Source organism: Sesamum indicum, linkage group LG3, assembly GCF_000512975.1.
Source record: "Sesamum indicum cultivar Zhongzhi No. 13 linkage group LG3, S_indicum_v1.0, whole genome shotgun sequence".
In the NCBI taxonomy this organism is placed as follows: Eukaryota; Viridiplantae; Streptophyta; class Magnoliopsida; order Lamiales; family Pedaliaceae; genus Sesamum; species Sesamum indicum.
The window spans coordinates 1,884,754-1,910,960 of NC_026147.1; the positions used below are offsets into that span (position 1 = coordinate 1,884,754).

A 26,207-nucleotide genomic window follows, 5' to 3' on the forward strand; every position below is an offset into this window, starting at 1 on the left:
TAGGAATGACAACTCCTTCATATATATGTTTGGGTACGTCCTACTCTATAAATAAATGTTAGAAGGGTTGTAAAGATGTATATATGATTGTAATTCTTCAATATTTAAGTCAATTTATTGTTATTTTTATATAAAAAAATAGTTTTATGTTTTATGGGTATTTGAAAAAACTAGTTAGTTAATTCGTCAAATAAATAAATAAAAAGAAAGTAATTTGTTCTTTTTGGGATTAGGTCTAGTTGGTTCGAATTAATCACATAACAAGTGTAATTTATATGATAAATCACTCTTCTTAAATTGTATGCTTACTTATTATATTTGTTATTATATAATTATTTAGACCTGATCAGATCTGAATTAGAATATCTCATACTCTTGAGATCAAGAACACGAGGTAAATTATAATGCACCTCTAAATGATGTCGTATAGCAGTCGGTCCGCATTTGCTCATATAAAGAAATGTATACATACATAAATATTTATATGTAACATAATGAAAAAATATTATCCTCTAAACAATAAACCATTGCAGCTTAAAATCATTGCAAATCATACTATTTACCACAGTCAAACAAAATTGATGTAAAATTTAAATTTGGATCGCGATTAATCATATTTGCTTTGGTTTTACCTATAACCAAAATATTTATCATAGTTTTTAGTTTAAAGGCAATTTTCATCCTCTAACTTCAGGGCATTCTCGTTTTAGTCCCCTAAGTTACTAGAGTTCCATTTTGGTCCCGTAAAACTGAAAAAATCTCAATTTTGGTACAAATTTGATTGGCACTTGCCGAAAAAGTTACATGTCAGGCATGTGACTTTTTAAATTGGGGCTTGCATTGTGATTGACTGAAAATAAAAGGCTTAAAGACAATTTTCGTCCCCTAACTTCAGGTCATTCTCGTTTTAGTCCCCTAACTTCAGGCCATGTCTTCACCACATCATCTTTTTCAGCCAATCACAATGCAAGTCCCAATTTAAAAAGTCACATGCTTGACATGTGACATTTTCCGGCGAGTGACTCAACTTTCTGACCAAATTTGTACCAAAATTGAGATTTTTTCAGTTTTACAGGACCAAAATAGAACCCTAGTAACTTAGGGGACTAAAATAAGAATGGCCTGAAATTAGGGAACAAAAATTGCCTTTAAGCCTAGTTTTTAGCTGTAGTTAATATTTTGGTGTCGTTTACAAAAACAACGACTGATAGTCGTTGAACACCTGTGATTAATTAGTATTTGTATTATTTTTTACTTTTAATTATAATAATTAATCATTATAAATAATGGCATCTCTTTTAGTGTAAAATACATTCACATGTATGTATAATTAGTAGAGTCCCAATTAGGGTACGATTATCAAATTAATTAATTAATTAATTAACAGAAAACCCTAATGCTAGAAGCTTATAATTGCATGCACTCTTGTCTCTATCATTACATCCACTAATACGTGTAATCAAACATAAAAGGAAAATTGAAAAGACAAGATTAGGGTTAGAGTTAGGGTTAGGGTTAAGCACGTGGAATTAGGGTAAATTTAAGTCGAAGCAAAAGTGCTAATCCAAAGATTCCACCATGCAGATGACATGGAGTGGAGTGCGCTTTACTACTACTGTTCACAGACATCAGATTTCGCAGGTGCGCATGCCTGCTCTTCTCTTCATTCCTTCATGCATCCCCACACCCATTACTTGCCTCTTTTTTTTTTTTTTTTTTTTTTTTTAGTAAAATTATATTTTTGGTTCTATAATTATACTTCGTTGGTATTTTTGGTCCTGTAACTTATTTTATTTATACAATTAGTCACCTTGTTTTTATGAATTTAGTCTTGAACATCTCACATTTAGTCATTTTCTAGCAAATCTAGTCGTGTATTGACAATTTTGTTCCTAACGACTTATAGTTAATGGACGAAAAATGAAATCTACTCCAATATGAAGGGGACCAAAATTATCAACACATGACTAGATTTGCTATAAAAAAAATAAATATGAGATGTTCACAACTAAATTGGTTAAAATAACTAATGTGTAAGATGTAATAATTTACAGGACCAAAAATACTAACAACCTATAGTTATAGGATTAAATATGTAATTTTACCCTTTTTTTTCCAATAAAAACGGTCAGTTACATTATACAAAAAATTAAAGTATCCACGATCTTATCAAACTTATTAACAATTTCATAACAAAAAAAAGCAACAAAGACAATAAATCACAAAATATTATTTGAGTAGACAAATATCTACATTCGTAGGACTCGAACTAAGTCCTCTTAGGAAAAGTTGCATTCTACATTCAGATTTTTTTTTTTTTTTTTTTGTGATACTGGTCTCGTTATTTTAAAACTCAGCAGATTACATCCCATGACTCTAAAAAAATTTACTACGATTCCAAATCTTAATTCTGTTAAATTTCTTCTAGAAACATCAGCAATACCCCTCAAGACGTAACGAAGCCCGTATGCCATGCCCATGATGTTTTTGTCAAAAATTTTATGGAATTAGGACCTTGGGATTAAAATTGCAACTTTTTTGAAGTTACGATGTATAATGTGGTGAGTTGAAAAATAATGGGACAAGAAACGCCAAAGAAGTTAATCATGTCGGATCGATATAAAATACAAATTTTCCTACAACCATATTATGTCAGCACAATATAGGTTTCACTGTTAACATGGTTGTTTCGATTATTGTTGTTTTATGGGAGAAAATCATTATGTTTATGTGGGATTTGAGTTAAAATATGAAATGTAAGTTCTCTTATGCTACATTATGAGGGAAAAACTCAAAAAAAGGAATAATAACCCCATCCAATCAAATAATAACATTAGACAGAACAAAATATGGCTTCAAAATTCATGAGAAATTCCACTTTTAGACTTAACAGGGGTTCAATAAAAATATATAAAAAAAAAGATAAATATCCCAAATATGATTTAAAATGCTACAATCGGACATGATCCCTACGCTTACACGACATAGGAGCTATGGATGTCAGGTCACTTGTAGAGCGGATATTCGGATACGTGAATCCGTATAAGTATGAACATTTGTTCTTTACAAATATTTTTGATAATTTAGTGTTAATGTATACTATTTTAAGTGACGATGTCGTGTTCTAATGCTTCAAACTCGTATCCAGATTATTAAGAACGTCGAAAGATTTTAGTTGGGAAACTTTCAACTATGGGTTAGACGTGGAGTGAGATGAAGAGCTAAGAAGTTGACAAATTAATGTAGGAATTGAAAGAGAAGTAGACAGCCTCTTTCCTGCATTCCTTGTGATCCACTCGAACCATATCTCATCGTACCACACTAATAATTATGAATTTGAAAGAGAAGAAAGGCAATATAATAAGGGGCTGTTTGGGAAGTGCCACAAAGCTATACAATCAACCAACCCCTATCTCTACACAATAATACTCTCTCTCTCTCTCTCTCTCTCTCTCTCCTCTTTCTCTTTCTATATATACATACATATATAATAGTGTTTATAAGGCCGGCAATGTCTTTACTTTATCTGACGGCAACCATGTGGTGGTCAGAAGGGTGGTCCACCACCACCACCGCCACGCCCCCCACCACCCCTCCCCCCTCCACTTTTTCCAGCTTTTCAGCCTTTTACTTTCTTTTTTTTTCCTCTTCGGTTTCCGCGAAAGCTTTCTTTTACCTAAATATATTTATCCAAACAGCCCCTTCAGCCTTCTCTTTCTCTACCCCCATTTGTCTTCCTTCCGTTTAAATCTTACAACTATTTACATGTCAAATGTGGTTGCTCTCACGGGTAGGAACTAAGGGAGTGTTTGATGAAGTGATCATTCTTCGAAAAAAGTTCGAATTTTGAAAATAATAATTATTATTATTTATTTTATATTGTCATTAAGTTGTACTGTAAATTTGTTAATAATTTCCAAGAACAGTGAGTTATATAAGTTTTTTTGTCATTAATAATTTTCTAAAAATTATATCGTGGAAAAATTACCATTTAATTTTGTCACTAATATTATCTTTGTTGCGCTGAGTGAAAAATTAATGTAATGTATTTGATAAATAATTAAAAAAATAGTACGGAGATGAATTTAACTATTTAATTATAAAAAAGTTCGAAATAATTAAAAACACCTTCCTACTTAGTTTTAATTTTTATTCTTTTAAAAACTCTGAAGTAGATATTCAATTTACAAATACTTTAAAACTTCATCTGGATCGAAAGATTTGAATTTTGAAAAAAAAATAATAATAATTTCATATCAAATGAATTTGAAGTTCGTTAATGTTTCACAAAAGGGATAATTTTTATTTTGGTACTTTATGTTCCGACCTTGTTAATTTCATCCGAAGTTTTTTAAACATGACCAAATTAATTTTGGCCGTCATTTGACCATTTAATTTAACGAAAAAATCTTTTTGGCCAGTTAATTTTAATCATTTTAAGAAAATTTGATCTAAAATTAATGATGTCGGATAATGATATACTAAAAATGAACTAACTCATGGGACCAAAATTGAATTTCTATCTTTTAAAAGTATACTTCAAAATAAAATACCAATAATTTGATTTCAAAATAATTCTTTTTTACTAATATTCATAAAAAAAAAAGAGAAAGATAGAATTATATTTTTTGTATCATAATTTAGAATACATTGCATTATTGGTATCATATTTTTTAAAATAATTTTTAAATAATATAAGAAAATATATTTCGTTTGTAATTTTTATGATGTCGTCGAGTTTCTATCAGTAAGGTCATGTGTAGTTGATCGGAGCGAGCACAAAAATAAAAAAAAATATATTTTTGATATTGTCAAAAAAATCATTGAACTAGCACTATTTTAAGAAATAATTACACTCCCCTCTCTTAAAATTTGGTGTAATTACATGTAGGCCCCTCTAGTTTGAAAAATTATATCTAGCACCTCTAAGATTTGCTTCCGTCTAACAATAAGTCCTCATGTTAGTCAAAATTCACCAAATTATGATATTAATAAAAAATATTTAAAAAAAATCTATATTTACCTTTGATTCACTTATTACTGATTTGCTGAAGGTTAAATAAATTTTTTTATGAGTAAATTATCCTCATACATCTTCACACGTTAATGTATGTGAGGAGGTATATCATAACAACAAATTTAATAGATTTTGGCTAACAAAGATACTTATTTTTAGACAGAAGCAAACTTCAGAGGTGTTAGATGTAATTTTTCAAACTATACGAAATTCACATGTATTTACACCAAACCTCAGGAGAAGGGAATGTCATTATCCCATATTTTGAGAATAAAATGTAGGGATAATTACACTTTTCTCCCCTAAAATTTGGTATAATTACACGTAGACTCGTGTGATAGAAAATTACAACCAACACTTTTGAGATTTGCTTTTGTCTATCAAATAAGTCCATCAATTGCTCAAAATTTATTGAATTTGCTGATATTAACAAAAAAACTGAATGAAATTTGATACTTACCATCGATTAACTTATTACAGACTTATTGACGGTCAAATAATTTTTTTGGATTAAACTATTTTTATAACGGTAAAAATTTACCTCCTCATATAGATTGATGCATGAAAATATATGATGGTAATTTGATTTTTAAAAAAATTATTTGAAATGCAATAAGTCAGTGTAGATTAGAATTCTTTTGTATTTTTTTGTCATATCAGCAAATTTTATAAATTTTGACTAATGAATGGACATAATTGTTAGACAAAAACAAACTCTAAAAGTACTAATGTAATTTTTCAAATCGCAAAAATTTATATATAATTACATTGAATTTTAGAAAAAATGAGTATAATTATTCCTCAAATATAATATTAAAAAAATATAGAGATGCTGCGACATTCTATTTCCACTTCAGTGACTGACATACTTCTGGAACGCCCCGTTAACTGTAATAATACCTGTTTACAGTGCGCACCAACCACCCCCTCCTGCTCACGTTAGCCTACACCACCCTCTACATTTTTAACCCCGACAATATCACACCTGTCGTCTTCATAATCTTCCACGTCACCGACCTCCGTACCCCCCCACCCCGCCAACCCCCCCCCTTCTCTTCTCCTTGCCTTTACTTTATCTCGCCCGCCACCAACACTTTCTCGCTCCTCTCTCTTTCCCCCTCGTCTGATTCTCTCTCTAGAATTTCCCTAGGGTTTAATTTTCCTCTGAGTTCGCTGACTCTAACTCAGAATCCTTCGCTCTCAAAATGGGTTCGCTGCCCGATCCCGGCGAGTTGACTCATCCTCCGCCGCCGCCTCCGAGTTTCGACGAGTTTCAGCGCCAGACCTCGCTGATGACGAGCTGCACTCTGCTCTGGAAGGAACTCTCCGATCATTTCTCCTCTCTGGAACAAGACCTTATCAAGAAGTCCGATGCTCTCAAGGCGAAGTTCCAGGCCTTGAACAACGAGACTCAGCAGTCTCTGCAAGCTCTCGACACTCGCGAGTCCTCCATTTCTAAATCCATGTCGATTGTTTTAGAGAGCCTGGAGAAAACGACAAAAATGTCTATCTCATTGGCGGCTCCGGGTGCTGAGAGCCAAACTGAGGAGCCGGAAGTTGATGATTCGGAAGGTTTGTTGATGAAATTGAAAAGCTTTTGCCACAAGATGGCGGCTAAAGAGTTCTGGGTCTTCGTTACCGCTCGGAAGAAGGAACTTGAGTTGTTCAGATCGGAGTTGCCGAAAGCCTTGGCTGATTGTGTCGATCCACCGAGATTTGTTTTGGAAGCGATCTCCGAGGTTTTTCCTCTCCCGAGCAGTAACAGTACTAGTAATAGTTCCGATTTGGGATGGGCCTGCGTGTTGTTGTTGGAGTCTTTGATTCCGGTGATGGTGGATCCTGTATTGGGCAAGGAGAGGATGCTTGTGACTCCGAGCATTAAGGGAAGGGCGGAGGAGATAGCAGAAACGTGGAAGAAGAGCTTGGAGGAGAGGGGTGGTATAGAGAATGTGAAGACACCTGATGTGCATACCTTCTTGCAGCATTTGGTGACTTTTGGAATTGTTAAGGAGGAGGATGTGGATTTGTATAGAAAGCTCGTGGTGGCGTCCGCGTGGAGGAAACAGATGCCCAAGCTTGCTGTTTCGCTTGGCCTTGGCGATAAGATGCCCGGTAAAGTTTTTCTAGGTTTACTTGTGGAATTAGTTCTGCTTTTTATTCTTTGATTGTGTGTTTGCTCTGGTTCTTTTGTACTAATTTGTGGAATTTAGCGTTATTAGTGTTGGGACTGGAATACTTTTAGGTTCGGCATCTGAATTGTGATTATTGAAGTGGTTAGGATTTCCATAATTAGTTTGTGACTGTTATGATGCTACATTAGATTCATGAGATAGTTTGGAGGCTTCTTCAAGATGAGTAAAGGAAACATAAAATAGAAGATGGTCTCATCATGTTTGGAGTGGTGTCTCGATCCCCAAACGCATTCTGTGTGCTGCTTTTTTTCCCAATATTTGTTAATATTAAATGCAAGCCAGATGCTGGCAGATATCTTTGAGATACCAGGAACATACCTCTCTTTCTTAATTTGACCTTGTCCGTGATCTTTTTTTTTTTGGGCCCAGATTATCTTGTGTTCCATGGCCAACTTGTGAAGGTTACTTTCTTTATTGAGACTCTGACACTTAATTTTGAGGGAAATGGTGGTATATAGTGCAGTGGCTTATAGTTTTGTGATCTCTGTTCTGTAACTTCTGCATTTGCATGTGGAGCTAAGTGAACTGTGGCAGGCTGCTGAGTTACATTGTAAGAGTAGGGTAATTAAAGTTAACCTTGGATATCTTCACTCCTGGGTCTTGAGTTTAGAGTAGTCTTAACCTCTTCCAGGCCTCTAGTGAATCAGACATGAACAACATTAGCATTTTCCACGTTGGTTAGCAGAAGCTATTCTAGGGTCTGGTCAGATAGATGACTGGAGCATATTCTTTGTCAGTGGTGCTGATCTCAAGTACCAATCTGTAACAGTTGATTTCACATTTTATGTAGGCAATAGGCCTACAATGCCTTATAATGTTGAGGTTAGATGTGTTCTGTATTTCCTGTGGTATCTGCCGTTGTTCAGAGTCTGCTAACATATTAAATGCCATCAATCTAACTTCTCATCAGCTAAAATGGAAGCTATAGGTCCGTTTGTTAGCTCCTGCCATCAAGGCTTGAGCAGTATGATTTATTTAGGAAGTTGCTCATTCTCTCATTGGTCCAGGATCCTGTTATACGAACGCTTGAGCCCATCCAAACATATTCCCAATTAAATTGCTTTGTCCTGTGTCTGTGTACTTTACTTTCTGCTGTGTGCATGTGGTTTATTTTACAATCAAGTTATACAAATTTCATTGACTTTCTTTCCCTCCTTTTGAGTAAGTGATCAGAAAATATCAATGATGGGAATTCATTTCTAGTTTTGCCAGATCTCTGTGTGGTAAAAGTTTGTATAGAGTCATTTATATTGTCTTGCAACATAAGTGGTTGACTTTAAGGTCTACTTTTGGACCCGCCAAACATTTTATATGGTATCTTATGTGTTTCACATACATACTTGCACATATGCCCTGAATGAATTAGGCACACTGGCGGCTGCGTTTTGCCTTAGTGTCTCAGTGTTTCTATGCATCTTGTGCAGATATGATTGAAGAATTGATTGGAAGGGGACAACAAGTTGATGCTGTACATTTTACATATGAAGTTGGTCTCGCTGATAAATTCCCCCCTGTTCCACTTCTGAAGGCTTTTCTGAAGGATGCTAAAAAGGCTGCTACATCAATCTTGGAGGATCCTAACAATTCAGGCCGTGCTGCGGTTAGTTTTTTTTTTTTAAAAAGATTTTTGTTACAGATTTATTGTTTATTTTGAGGTTGCATAGCCTTTCTGTTTTTATAGAAAGATAAAGTAAGATTTTCTGAAATACTTTGGCAACTTTGAGTTTGATGGGATGCTTCTTCTTTTCATATCCGTGTCCTCACTCTGAATTATCCTTCTCTAATTTCATTAGTCCCGTCCTTCCCAGCACATTTATGCACTGATCTCCTTTGAGACCATGTAGTCTAGTTAAATTGTGAGAGGCACTATGATAGTGAGACTGAATTGGCTGACACACACGTTGCACAGTCTCACGAGTGCTTTCTCTGTATGCTATTCATGTGGGTTGCACTTCCAGGGCATAAAGTTCCTCGCAAGTGGTGGTAGTGTATGAATTGGCATACACTAGAGTTGGTTATGCTTTATTAATATGTTGTCCCCCTTACGCAACTTGTACAGCACATGGCTGCCAAGAAAGAGCAATCAGCTATTCGTGCTGTTCTCAAGTGCATTGAAGAATACAAACTCGAGGCTGAGTTCCCACCAGAAAACCTTAAGAAACGCCTTGAACAATTAGAGAAGGCCAAAATTGAGAAGAAAAAGCCAGCAAGCCCAGCTGCTAAAAGAACCCGTGCTAGCAACGGAGGCCCTATGCCCCCTGCCAAAGCAGGCCGTTCAACAAATGCCTATGTCTCGTCTTTCCCATCTCCTCCAACATATGTGAGGTCTCCTTCACACACCCAGTACCCCGCTCCCGTCCCAGCATACCCAGCTGTTCCTGCTGTTTACGGGCACGGAAGCAGGAGTCCCCCTTATGCTTACACTGAAGCTCCCCCACCGGCCATCGTTGGATCTTACCCTGTTTCTCCGGTTAACTTTCCGGCTTATGGAGGATACAACAATGGGATGGCACCTGCTTACCAGCAACCTTACTACTGATCTGATCAACGACATGACTGGGCTCTTGGAGAAGGTGACTACTGATATCATGACTCAAAATCCAAAATGTCATTTTAATGGTCTGTAATCACTAACCTTTAATGGTAGCTTTTTATCTGTGTGTTAATCCTTTAATTACTGACCTTGACAAGGGCAGGCTGTATTTCTGGTTGTTGAAAACTTGTAGTAGTACTAGGTGGTTGTGAAAAGTAATTAAAAAAAAGAACGGCAACGACTCGCACTAATGCTAGGATCAATGGTGGCATTTAGATGGCTATTCTGCATAATCTCATTCTCTTCTTGGGTTTCCATATTCCAACATTCTTGATCATGGCTTTATACTGAATAGAACAAGTGGTCGAAATATAACTTGTTTTGGGATGCCTGTAGAATATTAACCTTATTTGGAAGATGGACTTATGACAAGATTGTTGCAGCTTACAACAAAGTTCCAGTCTTAGTACTACTAAATTCTTATCTCCTGTCCTGTCTTTCTGCTGGGTTTGTACAAAGAGGCGTCTTTTGTGACAATTCTTTTGCTTCTCTGACCCAAAGAGGGTGAATTTATGAATTCTTTATAATATATTATAAAATATTTCGAAGCTTATAATATCTTATAAAATGTATATTGGAAAACGGATTTATAAAATTAAAAGAAAATAAGTTAAGAGCTTAATTTTTTAGAAGAAATGAGTACTTTTTAATTTATTTGTCAAAATTTGAACATACTTTTTTTCATTTTAATTATTTTAATATATAAAATTTGTCATTGTCAATATTTTGTGAGTTTTATAATTTTATTTTATCTAAATACTTAAATTATTTTGTGGGGTAAGTATACTCTCCTTCTCTGTGATTTTGATGTAATTATACGTAGAACTTCATTGCTTTGGGTAATCACAGATAGCACTCTTGGAGTTTGCTTCCGTCTCGTAAATAAGTTCCTCTGTTGGTCAAAATTTACTAAACTTGCTAATATTAACAAAAAGAACTAAATAAAAATTGATATTTACCCTCGATTATTGATTACTGAATGAAAATCGATATTTATCATCGATTGTTGATGACTGATTTATTGCAGGTTAAATATTTTTTTTTCCGAACTAAACTATCTTTATAACGGTGAAGCTCCTCATATGCATTAACGTGTAACTTAAAAGAAGACAAGTGTAATTATCCCATAATTTATTATTGAAAAGAGATATAAATTCTTTTTAAGTTTCAAATTTTTTATATAAAATACATGAGTTGATAAAATTTTCTAAATAAATTCGGCCGAGATCACCTCCTTAAGTTAGAAAGTTTATACTATTCGTATGCTTTCTGCCGATATATTTATGAATAGGATGATTATGTCCCGACAGCAACAACTAAAACTGCTGGGCGGCTCTGCTCCTCAGGCAATGGCCAGCAAATGTTGTCTGATTTGGAAGCAGTGGGTTGGTTTTATGAGCTCATAAACCTTTTGACTGTTTCCACATGAGAGAGAGACAGAGAGTTGACGAGTTTTTGAACTTTGTCCGGGTACGAAGCAAAGAATAAAGAAGTACTCTATGTGTATGGGGATTTTGGTTTTGGGCAAGTCCATAAGTTTTGATCATCTTTATGATGTATTAAGCGTATGATAGGTCCATAAGTTTTGATCATCTTTGAGGACAAAACACGGCGACGGAAAAATAGAGCCCAACACATGGGCTTAGCAGGACTGCACTCACATCCGTTTTGGACTGATAAAGAATCGATGGTCGTATCGGACCACCAGCCTGATGAATCACATGCTGGTCCAAAAATAAGTAAATAGGTAAGTGAGCTGATTAATTGAGAAATATCAGATCTAGTCAGAACTAGTAAAAATGGCTTTGTGGATTTGTTATAGGTACCATGCACAATCCTTCTTGATGTGTCTTGATTTCGGTACGCTCATAACCATGGTACGTTCATAAGTTCGTTGTAGAGGTTTGGGATTCTGGCGAACTCATGGCGTTGTACTTTTATGGGTTTGCTAAAAGAAACTAATTCTGCTACATATGCTTATGTGCAATCCTCTTTAACACGACTGTGGAGTCCAACCAGTTACTTTTCATATAATAGAAAAAATCCAACAATTAAGAGGGTAAATCGGAAAATCATGTTAAAAGGGTACGATTAGGGCTGAAAAAATAATCAAATTACTCGATGCTCGATTGTAATCGAATGATAAATATTCATTTGAGCGCTATTTGTTAAACTTAACAAACTAAACTTGAGTAAATTTTTTTGTTTGATAAACTTTTGAACTTGGTTCAAACTCGATTCCATTAGTGCAAAAATAATAAAATATATTTAAAAATATTAAAATTATTCGAACCCGTGTTTTATTCAATTAAAATTTGTTTGAGCTCGAATAAATTAATATTTAGATTTTTAAATTCAAATATAATTTTTAAAGTTGACTAATAATTCAAATAATGATGTGTTGTGTTTGATTAGAATCAGATACAAACCCCCTAAGAGTGGGGACGATCCTAACAAATCTGCCATTTATTAATTTGGATCGGGTGTGGGTTATGGATGAAAAAGAGTAGGAAAGAGAAGACACGGCTGCCGGCAGGGGTGCTTTATTTTCAGACACAGGCACACACGACCTCTCAAAGCCTCCGTTCAGGTGGAGATCGATCTGAATCTCCGGCGAAACCGCTTACTTTAACCGTTCTTCCGGCGTTGTTGTTGTTGTTGTTGCTTGGGTAAGTTTTCGTGTAAACTGAGTGACTGTATGCCCAAGAAATTGGCACATGAAGAACTGTTCCTGGAGCACCAGCTGTTCGACGGAATGTCGCTTAAGGAAATTCTGTCGAGTTTCTAGCTCTTAAAAGGTCTGCTGCTTTTGCTACTTAGCAATGGCGTTTTTGCTTCTCAGAAGGGTCATCTTCATAAGATCAACAACAAAGTCGCTTCTATCGTCCCAGTGTAGTAGATTTTCTTCTGGGCGAGCCACGGAGTTTCTTGGTCATGACAGGGGATATTCTGTTACTAATAGGCTTCATCTGTCGCCCCTATTTCCAGAAACTAGTGAGGATGATATGAAGCATTGCAAAATTGAACTTGTGGATGATACTGCGTGGCAGGTCTCCTCGGGTTTGGCTGATGCTTGGAGAGGTAATATTGAGGACAAAGCCCCCAAAATGAACTCTGCTTTTATTGATGGAGAGGAGGATGGTGGTGATGGTAATGGAGTGATTAGTTCCTTGGATTCGAATCAGGAGGATGCAAATTTTGATGATATTGAGGATATGAGGATTCGTGGGAAATTGTTTTATAAGCTTGACAAGGATTCCAAAGAGTATGAAGAATATAAATTTGATTTCCACAGGAGGAAATCTGCAAGGAATGAGAAAGATCAGAAAGAAAGTAAAGAGAAAAAGAAGAAAGAGAATTCAAATGGCACGCCAGCTTCCATTGTAGAGATAGCTTCAAAGAAGGATCAGCCAAGAGAAACCAAGAAAAGCAAAAAGAGCAAAACGGAGTTGTTATTGGGATGTGACAGAAAGAAGAACTTAATCTCTCGGCTTCATGAAGTGGGAGATTTATACGTTGGAAAGAAGCAAAGAACTCTCACTTTCAATCAGCAAACGGCTCCCTATCATGAACCATTCTGTTTGGATATTTATATATCTAAAGGTTCTGTACGTGCTAGCATAATTCATCGTGCCACTAGCAATGTTGTTGCAGTTTCACATTCTATTTCCAAGGACATGAAATTTGATCTGGGGTCAACTAAGAATAGGAGTGCTTGTGCTGCTGTTGGGAAAGTGTTGGCTCAGAGAGCCTTGGCTGATGATATCCATAATGTTGTATATACGCCAAGAAAAGGAGAGAAATTGGAGGGGAAGCTGCAGATTGTGCTGAAGTCTATCATTGATGGTGGGGTTGAGGTCAAGGTGAAACTGAAGCAGAAGAAATCAAGACAAACGAGATGCCTGCCACCATGAACTCAAGATACCGTTATTGATCAGAAGCAAGATGTGTTTTCTTTTTCTGCATTCCATAAATGATGAGAGTATTGGTCCTGATTGTTTTCCGTTAAAAAGGAGTCCTCCAAGAGGCATACTCTGCTGAAGGTTATCTGCGTCTTTGAATTGGTTAACACTGGAGTTTGAGGTCTTTGATATGTCAACCATGGTATTCACTGATCACGAGAGAGTTTGATGCTTCCCTCCCCTATATCTTGAGCTAAATGAGCATGGAGAGTTTCGTCTGCTGAAGCAGATGTTAGTATAATTACAGCGTATGGTGTGTGTTTGAGGTATGTCATTTCGGGAGACTTCTTCCGTTTTCGCAGCCAACTTGATGAAGGAAGGCTGTTTCATCCCTGGATTTGCAACTCACAAGAAAACGGCCTTCATTGGGTAATTGCTTGAATATATTTTAAAATTTGATTTGAATTTAATTAATGAGTAATCCGACTTTATACTTTGATTTGAAATTGATGCTAATGAACTTAACATTCGCGTACCAATACAATCTTAATCTAGGACATGATGGTTCTTTTCCACTAGAAATTTGCTAGTTCTGTAATTAGATTTTCTATTTAAAATTCTATCGCGTCTTCTATTTCATTAAAAACAGTGGCCCGATTGTGAAGTTCCCCCTTCTCAATGAATAAAATTTTTTTACACCTGAGTTAAACTATCTATTTCAAATTTGGATCTCTCTTTAACATTTGCTGTTCATACACATGACAAGAAAAAAATAGTTGGATACTATTTGGAAAAACCCAGATAAGAATACTTGATAGACAAAGTAGGAATCAGTAGAAAAGGATTCCCATCCAGTTTAATCATTAGCAGTAGCCAACTGCAGAGACAGCAATTCCTCCTCGGGTATAACCTTTACATGACAATCCGACCTCGGATAAGACACACACAGTAAAGCATAGCCCCGCTCGACGACGTCGTCGCTCAGCATGCCCTCGCTCTGGTCAACATTCCCGGCGACGAGCCGAGCCGGGCACGTCATGCACACGCCGAGCTTGCAGTCGTGAGGCACTGGCAAGTCGCTGTCCAGAGCCTTCGCGAGGATGGTTTCATCTGGCTCCACTTCAAGCTCCGTCCTCTTGTCGTCTTGCTCTATGACTACTTTGTAGGCGCGGATCGAGGTGGACAGTCTCCGGCGGCGGCCGATGCGGCTGGCGTTGGGGGTGGAATGTAGCTTGAGCCGGGGACTGTTTAGCTGAAATGTTTGGTTTCTGAAGTTGAGAAGAAGAGATGATGATGAGTGGAGAGCTGCCATTTTTGTGGGGGTTTGTGGGTGGAGGAGATGGTTTGTTTGTGGTAGTTTGAGAGGATAAGGTTTTTCTTGGTATAAAATTTAATTTCTCTTTTTTCTAATTTATTTATCAATATCTATAATGATATAAGAGAGAATAACCTCCACCCTTACAAACGACAGTTAATGATATTAATGCACCAATTTTTTTGTAAAACCAAAAATATCGTTTCACTAATAAGATAACTAACTTATTCAATATTTTAAATTATATATTAATTGATAAGTTATTTTTTTTCTTTCTTTCTTCGTGGTTTTTAACGTAATATATTGTTTTATATATTTTATTTTTATTTATAATATCTTTAAAACATAAAAAAATATTTATTATAAGTTCACAAGAATGACATATCACAATGATTAGTTATTTTATAATAATATAAAAAGTAAAGTCACGCCATACTCATAAATGGTGGTTAATGACATTGGCGGACCAATTCTTTTATGAAGCCAAATAAGTCATCCAATTGATAAGATTATTAACTTATTCAATTTTTCAAATTTGACATTAACTAATAAATTCGTTTTCTTTTCTTTCTTTTTTTTTTTTTAATATAATGTGTTGATTTATAAATTCTACTCGTATTTATAATATATTTTAAAATTTGAAAGATTATTTACTATATGCACGCAGGAACAACGCGCTACAACGGCTAGCACAAAAAGAAAAGACCTCCCATACTCACATGCACCAATTTTTTTGAAGTCAAAGGTACCCTTCAACTAATAAAATAATCTATTCAATTCTTTAAATTTTATACTAATTGATCAATTACTTTGCTTTTTTTTTTTTTTCTTTCTGTTAACGAAATGTATTGATTACATATTTTACTCTTATTTATAATATATTTTAAAATATAAAAATATTTATATACACGCAAATACTACTAGTATATATTTGTGTATACTACTGTAACGAACTTTTGTAGCCGTGCCAAGCCTTGAAGCAATAAATCTTCTTTTTTTATATTCACAAATGGTGGTCACTGATACCACCGTACTAATTTTTAAATATAAAAATTATATTTTTAATTAGATAATTTAAAAAATTAATTATATATATTTTTTAAAACAAAAGTGACTCAACCTCATCTTACACCACTTCATAAGCTCTTTAATTGTAGCATTATTATCTTAAATTGATTTTCTTTAATTTATTTCTTTCTTTTATTTTTTTAAATATGATTTATTCATTTATATATTTTCTTTTTTTATATAATATAATTTAAAATATTAAAAAAATTATTTATTATATGTAAGCAGAGACGATGGAGGTTTTGTTTCATGGAATTTTTTTTTTCTTAGGCAAGAAGAGTCAAAATGGGGAATGCTAATGGAAGGGAAGAGGGTGGTGGCGGCAGCCCATCTAGAGTGGAGGAGGGCGGAGGTGAGCAAGTTATCATGTAATTGTCAAAATTATTTTCTTTCTGATTTTTTATGGGTTCTTGAAAAGGCTTTATTTTTGGTTGCTTTAATTGTCAGAATTGTCTGTTTTATGTTATTATTGTGTCAAATACGATCTTTAAGTAAAACTTTTGTGGTACTGAGTTTTAGATGCAAGAAGATGAGTATGTAAATGTCTTAGTTTGTAGATGAAAGGAAGAAGAAGAAAAGAGGGAATGAGAAAATAAGGAAGGCAAAGTGTCAAGACTTCTCATCTTATTTGGTGGACATTTTGATAATTTGATAATTTTATACTAGACAATCCCAATATTTACATATAGTTCTAGCTAATTTTTGTGCTTGTAAACAAAATACAAACTTGTCCTGTACCAATTTTAATCATGAAACAATATAAGAGGCCTTAATCTTATTGAGATAAAAATAATTGAAATGGGTGGTAGAAGAATTGTATAGACAACATTACAATAAATAAGTCAATTTAAAATTTAAATGTATTGGTTCTTATTGAAATATATTAACATAACTATTAAGCCTCTAGGTATAAAATATAATTATTTTTTATGCCCCTAAAATTATGGACCAAGCCCACAAGCTAGCCATACTAGTCCAGCCGACTAAAAGTCCATCTGGCTCATCAATAGGATGAATAAGGGCCCACTAGCAGGACGAGTAAAGCCTATCAGTAGAGAAATAAGACCCACAGGCTTACCTGCTACTTTACTGGACTGATAGGCCGAAGAAATAAACTTATTTCAGCTGGACACGTTAGCTTGTCAATACATTTGTACACATCACCCTAAAATATCTCCAGGTTGTTCCAAGTAAATCGATAGCAAATGAGTTGGTAAATCCACAAACAATCAACTCTCGGGTTTTTAGGTAGATATGATAGGACTCAGTCCGGCTCACATATCTCAGTCAAAATTTATCCAAATCACAAATGATTTATTTTGGATGATAGCCTAGAAGGGCTTTCCAACACTGCAAACACTCTGCAACAACCCCCATATCCTACTCTATACATGCCTATAAATAGAGGCATTGTACAGTCATTTAGTAACATCCTTCCACACCCTAAAACTCTCACATATTCTCACTATTTTCTCTCAGTTCTTAGGCCATTTTTAGCTGATATTTTCCACTAGATACTAATATTTATCATTCTTAATCATATCTCACCATTATCTTCACTTTACTGAAAGTTTTTATTTTTATTTCTTTTTTGATCCGTTTCTGACTTAAGCATTAGAGTGCTAACTCTATTTTGCAGGGTTAGTCCCCGATAATTTTAGGAGTTTACAGAAGATCCTTCGACCATTATGGTGTAGCCGAATTTCTGGTACACATCAGTGGTGTCGTCTGTGGGAGCACTTGAGCTTTCATGTGAGAAGTGGCGAATTAAGATAATGGTGGTAACAATGGATCCTATGAGGGAAACTCTTCCTTCCCTGCTATTCCTGGTCCTATTGTTTCACCTGCAGATCCCAATACAGGAGCTACTAATGCTTCTGTTCCCAATCCGACCTAAGGGGCCGATACTCCAGCCTCAGCACTAGCTTTCGACTCAACAACTAGACCCATCACTATGAACCTGCGCTTTTGTGCGCAACTTCGTCATTCATCATGGTGACTATCAACTCGACCGTTCATGGTTCCCAAACTAGTGGAGTAGGACCCTCTTCCCAGCTGGAAAGAAGTGGAACATTAGGAAGTCAATGTATCGATAAATAGGTTCCTGCTAGGCTCCAGCAGGATCGATCCACCCCTACTGACTTTGCAGGCAAGGAAGCAGCCCCCTGCAACCCTCTAAAATCTGGCAGTCATTGAGGAAAGAGGTGGTGGAGCTTCAACAGCAAGTTATAAAAGAGACAATGCCTGTTGTACGCGACATTCCCTTTAGTGAGCACCTCATGGTGGCAAAACTCCTTTCTTATTTCCGGGCACCTTCACACCTACCTGCTTATGATGGCACCTCTGATCCAACTGAGCCTATCCGTAAGTTTTAAAACGCAACCCTGCAGCATAGGTATACTGATGGCAGGAGGCTTTCTCGACCATGAGATGCTTATAATCTCATGAAGTTTACTCCTGAATTTCCTACTCTCTATTTATAGATTTCTATCCTTGTAATCAAGTATTATCTTGCATCATTAAATGCAATTCTTGCTTCCCATTTTATTTTATTTGCAGATTTAATTTTCAGCTCCTAGTTGACTCCAAATAAGCCGCTACCACCAGCTGTCCCAAATTTTTACATAAGTCGTTCCCAGCTGGCACGCACTTATGTAAACTGCCACCAACTGGCGCACGTTCCTAATAAGTAACCACCAACTGGTGCATCCTCCTAATAAGCCGCCCCTAGTTGGCGCACGCTTCTACATAAGTAGCTCATAGTTGGTGCATGCTTCCAATAAGTTGCCTCTAGCTGGTGAGCTGGTGCACGCAGTAACATAAGCCGCCAGTAGCTGGCGCACACATCTGACTCAGCCATCACCAACTGACACATGCATCTCTAGTTACCAGCTAATGCACTCACTTCAGTTTCTAGCTGCCTTCTATTGACATATCTGTTTTAGCATCATGCTAATAAAACCTACTTAGGCTAACTTACTGCTTGAGTTCTATCATTGCTATACTCTCTCTTACTAACAAAATCACATATTCCTTGCTAATGATAAGATCAACTGGAATAAGTACACATGCATCAGTTGAGCACAAAGGTCAACATTTCTTGCCCTATAACAGGTTGCCTAAACTTACAGGCTTATCGCAGTAAATGCTAGCTACTTGGATTAACAATTATCTTATCCTACTTAGCATTGCTCAACATATGCAGGGAACATTATTACATAGCAAATAAATTGGGTATTTTTTAGTCAAGTATTTATACTAACCTACAGGAACAACGAAGCATAGCAGAAAGGACCCTCCAGCTAGAGTCCTTCAGGCCCTCGGCATTACTCGAGAAGTTCAGTGGGATTCGTCCTATTGGCGAGCAGGAAAATTCTTCTCTTTTTTGCAAGACAGTCACCTACTCCAACAATCCAACTCTACGATCTACACTTTTGGAGGGGGGCGGTGGGAGTGATGATGGCCCTGTTGTGCTAAGCCTACAAGCTAGGCATACTAACCCAGCAAGCTAAGAGCCCATCTAGCTCATTAGCGGGATAAATAAGGGTCAACCAGCAGGACGGACAAAGCCCATCAGTAGGGAAAAAAATGCCCATAGGCTTACCTGCTACTTTACTGAACTAGCAGGTCCAAAAAATAAGCCCATTTCAGCCAGACACATCAGCTGCCAACACATTTTTACACATTAACTAAAATATCTGGTTCCAAGTAAATCAGTAACAAACGAGCTAGGAAATCCATAAACAACCCACTCCCAAATGTTTAGGTAGATATGGTAGGGTTCAGTCCAGCTCACGTATCTCAGTCAATATTTATCCAAATAACAAACAGTTTACTGTGGATGATAGCAATTTGAAGGACTTTCCAATGCCATATGGCACTCTGGAACAACCCTCGTATCATGCTCTGTACATGCATATAAATAGAGGCATTGTGCGGCCATTTGGTAACAACCTTCCACACTCTAAAACTCACATATTTTCACTATTTTTTCTCAGTTCTTAAGCTATTTTTAGCTTATATTTTGCACTCTATACCAAAATTTATCATTCTTAATCTTATCTCACCATTATCCTCACTTTATTTCAAGTTTTCCTTTTTATTTCTTTTTTAATCCGTTCCTGACTTAAGTATCGGGAGTGTTAACCTCTGTTTTGCAAGGTTATTCCCCGATAATCTTAGAATTTCATGAAAAATCCTTTGACCCTTATGGTGTGGCTAAAATTTTTGGTACTCATCAGTTTTGATATTAAGGGTTTATTCAATTTGAATTATTGTTTTCATAAATATGCTAACAATTGGTATATCAATAAGTTTAAAAAACATTGAGAAACAAAAAGAAACTTCACAAAAAAAATGTATACATATATATGACGTCTAACTTATATCACGAAAATAAGGAAAGTCAAACGGTAAATAAATGTTAAGATGATAGCAATTAAAAGTAAGATTTTAAAATAATTGAATACAAACGCATCAGTTATAAATTAAATTTGAATTGCATAATTATATTTTTCATATTAAGTAAATTTATAAATTTTGAGAATCAACTTACAACAACAAAATAATAAATAGAAAAGGAGTTAATTATACTGAAAACCATAAATTAAAGATGGCATATAACAAATAAAAATGAAATACATTTTTTTAGGAATAAACTTATAAAAATAACTTAAAAATTATTGAATATAAAATAGATTAAACCAGCTAGAATTAAAATTACAATATAAAGGCAAAAAAATAAAATTTTATGTAAGAATATTTCAAAATTTAGATCGTTAATAAAACATGTAACAATACTTTTGGCAACACTTAAAAGGTTGATACTGAAATATAATTTGCATACATTATAGGATCTTACAATACAAATACTGACACTATGGTCTAATTAGATTACTTTTTTTTATTAACAATAGTTTATAAATATAATTCAAAATTATTTAGTGTCAATAAAATAAAGTTAAATGGCATTCAGAATATAGTAGCAAAACATAAGACACACGTAGATAATATAACAAAAATATAAAACAAAATTAAAAATAAAAAATAGGCATCATAAAACGTACAAACAAAAATTGATCAATTTTATTAAACTGAAATTTCTTGTAAAAACAAACCAAAATAAAGAGCTTTTGAATAATTAATTTTATTTTGATATTGAAGTTTTTGATATTATGATTCTTAGTTTCATATTAATTGGTTTGATACAAGATAATGAAACATAATCCTTAAATGAACACAAAATGCATAATTTTAAATTTATTGAATTTTTTTTATTTAATAGTACCAATTAAATTTAAAAAGTGAAGTAAAAATATACTAGGATTTAATATTTTGTTATTAATTAAAGTAATCATTATCAATATTGATGCCCCTCACGCATGTTGACCCAGTTGGGAGTCCAGCTGACTCATCAACAAGAAAGATAAAGCCCAATAGTAGAGAGGACCCAGTTTAATAGAAAGGACTCAGTTTAATTTTTTTTTCTGAGATAGCAGAAAAGATACGAGTACATTTCAGCTGGACACGTCAGACTATAGTTGGAGGGTACGTCATATGACTTCCCCACACATTTTTACACATCACCTTCGAATATCTACAGGTGGTTTCAAACAAATCGGTGGCAGATGAACTGGGAAATTTACAAGTAATCAACTCTCGAATTTTTAGGTAGACAGAGCAATGTTCAATTCAGCTCATGTATCTAAATCTAGTACAAATCTAAAATGGTTTGTGGTGTGGCAAAATATCTGATATGCTTCAAATATGTTTGAAATATAATTATTTATACTAATATTTATAATATAATTTATATTCCTGTCATTGAAATATTGGTATATGCAATTATATTTTCAAATAAATTGATAATATATAAAGTTAATATTTTTAAACTAATTATAATAAATTAGTATTTACCTCTATTTTTTTTATAGAATCTAAAAATATATTTCTACACCTGGAATCCATGTCATAGTTCCCACTTTATTAAAAATAATAACTTTAACACTTTAAACCATAATAAATAGTAAGGTTTACGACAAAAATAAGAGAATAAAAACCAAAATTCTGTGTATCTGGACATAACAATTTTTAATGGGCCAAGATTCAAGAAACATTCATTGCATAGTACTGAGTGAATCAAATATTAAATTCCACGACATTATTATAAATAAATCGATGTAAACAGGTCATTTCACTTGCTCTTGTTCAAACACTTCAGGGAAACCAGAAGAGCAGCAGAGCACTAATTAACAGGTAATCGTTCTTGATTATTCTGGTAATCTTCGATTAGTGTTCCGCTTGTTGTCTACCTCAAAGTTTGAATCTTGTCTGAGGGCTATGAATAAATATTGTCTTGCCTTAAGTTTGCTGCCAAGAGAAAAAAGAACTCGATCAATTTACTTCTGTATCTCGGGGGAAAAGAAGGAAATTGGTCGAGTTTTTGAAAAAGCTCTTACGCGATTTTGGTTAGTATTGAGTGATTATTCCATTCTAGGGAAGGGTCTGCTTTTATGGGATTTGGCCAGTGAGATTGTTGTTGTAGTTGGTGAAACGACTGAAATTTTTTTTAACAAAAAAGACTTTCTTTTGATTTTTTTTTTTCTGGAAATTTTTGACAAGGGAACTCTCTGAAAGCAACAGTTTCTTGATTTTTGAAATTCGATGGGGTGTCAGATTTGGTAAAATAGAGGAATGCTTGCAGCTTTTATTCTGACATGCATCCACTTCACTTTATCATAGAACATATGATGTGTTATTTCTTTTTGGTAATTGACATTTTGGCTTTTCGGAGAGACAGTCAGATTCTGAAGTTCTTGGTGGTTTTTATTGCAGGTTTGATCCACAAATATGGCAGAGGATAAGACTGGAATAGCAAAGGATGTCACTGAAGTAAGTCTTTCCTTCTCAAGGGCTTGTTGGACAAGCAACTTTGATTTCATTGAATATCTCTTCATCTTCTTAAGCTTTTCTATTGTTGATTTGTTTGTGTTAATAGTTTTGTGATTTACTTTGTAGTTAATTGGTAAAACTCCATTGGTATACTTGAACAATGTTGTTGATGGTTGTGTTGCACGTGTTGCGGCCAAGCTGGAGATTATGGAGCCATGCTCCAGTGTCAAGGACAGGTATTCCCTGTTGTAGTGGCTCGGATCAATACGTGTGTGTGCCGGTGTGTTTGTCTGTGGAAATGGGAAGTCCCTGGTTGTCATTTTATTTTCATGTTCATGTTTAGCTTTCCCCGCTTCCCCTGTACTGATGTTTTCTTTAACTATGTTTTCATTTGTGCAGGATTGGTTATAGTATGATCAAAGATGCTGAGGAGAAAGGCCTCATCAATCCGGGAGAGGTGGACTACCATATTTTCTCTGCTTTAGTATTTGTAATCAAATTATGGTGCAATCTTTATTCTGGTTGCATGTACAAATTTGGATTTTGAGACCAAGAAATCATGTTATTTTTTGCATTTCTGCTGAAGAGCATCCTGATTGAACCTACAAGCGGTAACACGGGGATAGGCCTGGCGTTCATGGCTGCCGCTAAAGGTTACAAGCTTATCATCACCATGCCTGCTTCTATGAGTCTTGAACGCAGAATTATTCTCCGTGCTTTTGGTGCCGAGTTGGTGCTCACGGATCCTGCCAAGGGAATGAAAGGTGCTGTTCAGAAGGCTGAAGAGATACGAGATAAAACTCCCAATTCCTACATCCTTCAGCAATTTGAAAACCCTTCCAACCCAAAGGTAATGGATCTTCATTGCCTCTATATTAAGGGATTTTAGTTCCAGTTTGGAGAATTAAATGAATTACTTGTAATGTGTTTATAGATTCACTACGAAACCACGGGACCTGAAGTCTGGAAAGGAACCAGTGGAAAGATTGATGCTTTTGTTTCTGGAATTGGTACTGGAGGCACAATTACTGGTGCGGGAAAATATCTTAAAGAACAGAAACCTGGCGTAAAGGTTAGCATCTTCTGTTGAATGCTTAAAGTGCTGAGCCGTAAATTTTGTATAGTGAAGGATTTTGCTCCATGTGTCTAGTTTTATTAGTGGTCTCTTACGGGTTTTCGTTTTCTTTTATTACTCTTGTAATTGGTCTTTTAGCTATATGGCATTGAACCAGTGGAAAGTCCTGTTCTTTCTGGAGGAAAGCCAGGTGAGTTCCGTTGATGAGGTTTCATCTTATTCTTGTCTGTCTTTCTAGTTTCTATATAAATAAAACAACAGAAACTTTCCGGTAGTAGGCTTTTCTCAATAGCAATGAGTCCGCTTTCGTTCAGTTAACTGCTGGGTTCTTTTATTGTTCCATCATCTTCATATACGGTTTTTGCGTTGGTATAATTTTTTTCCATTTATCTATTTGTTTTCCATGATGTAAAAGAAATTGAGTCAAACTTGTTTATAGAGACAAGATCGTGAAGTCAGAGATCAAGGGAAAATAACATGAACGCACATCCAAATCAGGCGCGCAAAACATGATGAAACACTACTAGACCAAATATAAGGACTATACAACCAACTAAAATATTAAGCGATAATCATGTAAAATATTTACATATATCTGCATTAGCAGTGAGCTCTGTAGGCGGCCACGCAAATTGCTGTTTCTATTAGTTATCAAACTTGATCGACAAATGAAGTTGAAATGCATTGAAACTGGTGGGTGGTTTTCCAGCCTAAACAAAGGATTTAACGCCCCAATTTATGTTTCAATTTTTATTGTGGGTTTGTATGTTTATCGACTTGGTAAATGATTATTCCATAATCCCTAAGGTCCACACAAGATCCAAGGAATTGGAGCAGGTTTTATCCCTGGTGTTTTGGATGTTAACCTCATTGATGAAGTGATTCAAGTAAGACTCAGTATTCTATGAACTCAATTGTCAACTTACACCTACTTTGGAAAAGCCTTTAGATGCGTTACAAATATCGCCATGTTCTTCTCTTGTATCTCTTCCAGATTTCAAGCGACGAGGCCATCGAGACTGCTAAGCGCCTTGCATTGAAAGAGGGGTTATTTGTAAGTTAAATTGGTTTAGTTCACAAGAATAGTTGATAATTTCACCTTCTTCGGAATCTAGATGACTACATCCTATTTTTCTTTCGGAGAATACCCTAAACATGTGATAATATGCTGCAGGTGGGAATATCATCTGGTGCGGCAGCAGCAGCTGCCATTAAGATTGCGAAGCGACCGGAAAATGCTGGAAAACTCATTGTTGTAAGTCTCCTCTACTATTTCCTCCTTGATGAATATTCTATCTGAAGATGTATTGAAGAGGATGGGGTTGTTTTTAACGACAACACATCAAAAAGTATAAGCAATATGAAGAGAATTCATTACCCAAATAGCTATATACTTCGTTCTTATTTATTGGAAAATAAAACTCTACTAGAAAATAAAAGATGGTTGGTTGATAGGTGATGAGAAGCTCTGCTGCCACTGCATTTATTTCAAGCAAAGGCTAATGGATTTTAGATAATACTCTGAAATTCATTTCGAGATATAATTTGCCGTTGATAACACTTTTCAAAAACTCGGATGCAGGTTGTTTTTCCAAGCTTTGGCGAACGGTATCTTTCTTCTGTGCTCTTTGAGTCGGTAAGAAAAGAGGCGGAGAGCATGACTTTTGAGCCGTGAAGCCTTGTTCTGGCATCACAACGATAGGATTTGATGCCATAGCACAACAAATTAGTGTGTGCAAAACGATGTCGTTAGATGGACAACTTCAGCTTTCTTCGAGTAGTTGGATGAATCGAGTGATATTAGATGGATAGTTTCATATTTATATCAATGACCCTATTGAATTTTATTCTACCATCTCTTATGGGGTTCTTGTCATTTTGAATGCTTTTGAGTTGATATTGCATGCCTATGCTGCTGCATCTGGGGTTCTTTAATGTCTGAAACCTGTACATTTTGTAAACATATGGTGAATGTTTTAGGAATGGTAACAAGCAAAAGGCTTCCAGAAACCCAGATCTTTTTCTGGCAGCATTTTGGAGTAATGGTTTGAATTTAAGGAAAATATTTAGAGAAAAAATTTCAAAGGCTAAATTACCTTTTTGGTGCATAAATAAGGGACTTTTTCCTTTTAGTCCCATGCTTTATGTGATTTT

General features: G+C 35.2%; 4 protein-coding genes across 5 annotated transcripts; 3 read left to right on the forward strand and 1 right to left on the reverse strand.

Moving 5' to 3' along the window:
- LOC105156998 (FRIGIDA-like protein 4a) lies at positions 6,086-10,061 on the forward strand. The gene is made up of 3 exons (XM_011073281.2): positions 6,086-7,129; positions 8,634-8,809; positions 9,269-10,061. Exons 1-3 carry the CDS (start codon positions 6,223-6,225, stop codon positions 9,746-9,748), a joined length of 1,563 nt encoding a protein of 520 aa, XP_011071583.1. The 5' UTR covers positions 6,086-6,222; the 3' UTR covers positions 9,749-10,061.
- LOC105157000 lies at positions 12,209-14,720 on the forward strand. The gene is made up of 2 exons (XM_011073284.2): positions 12,209-14,133; positions 14,588-14,720. The coding sequence occupies exon 1, from the start codon at positions 12,625-12,627 to the stop codon at positions 13,714-13,716; it is 1,092 nt and encodes a 363-aa protein (XP_011071586.1). The 5' UTR covers positions 12,209-12,624; the 3' UTR covers positions 13,717-14,133; positions 14,588-14,720.
- On the reverse strand, positions 14,419-15,112 carry LOC105156999 (ferredoxin). Its single transcript, XM_011073282.2, has one exon. It carries the CDS (start codon positions 15,014-15,016, stop codon positions 14,561-14,563), a length of 456 nt encoding a protein of 151 aa, XP_011071584.1. The 5' UTR covers positions 15,017-15,112; the 3' UTR covers positions 14,419-14,560.
- LOC105157001 (cysteine synthase) lies at positions 22,195-25,908 on the forward strand. Of its 2 annotated transcripts, none has more exons than XM_011073285.2 (11): positions 22,195-22,342; positions 22,922-22,978; positions 23,105-23,214; positions 23,378-23,435; positions 23,565-23,828; positions 23,913-24,050; positions 24,192-24,243; positions 24,861-24,940; positions 25,048-25,107; positions 25,228-25,308; positions 25,636-25,908. In XM_011073285.2, the coding sequence occupies exons 2-11, from the start codon at positions 22,937-22,939 to the stop codon at positions 25,726-25,728; spliced, it is 978 nt and encodes a 325-aa protein (XP_011071587.1). In that variant the 5' UTR covers positions 22,195-22,342; positions 22,922-22,936; the 3' UTR covers positions 25,729-25,908. The 2 variants fall into 2 exon arrangements, with proteins under 2 accessions (XP_011071587.1, XP_011071588.1); XM_011073286.2 differs by lacking the exon at positions 22,195-22,342 and adding an exon at positions 22,416-22,554.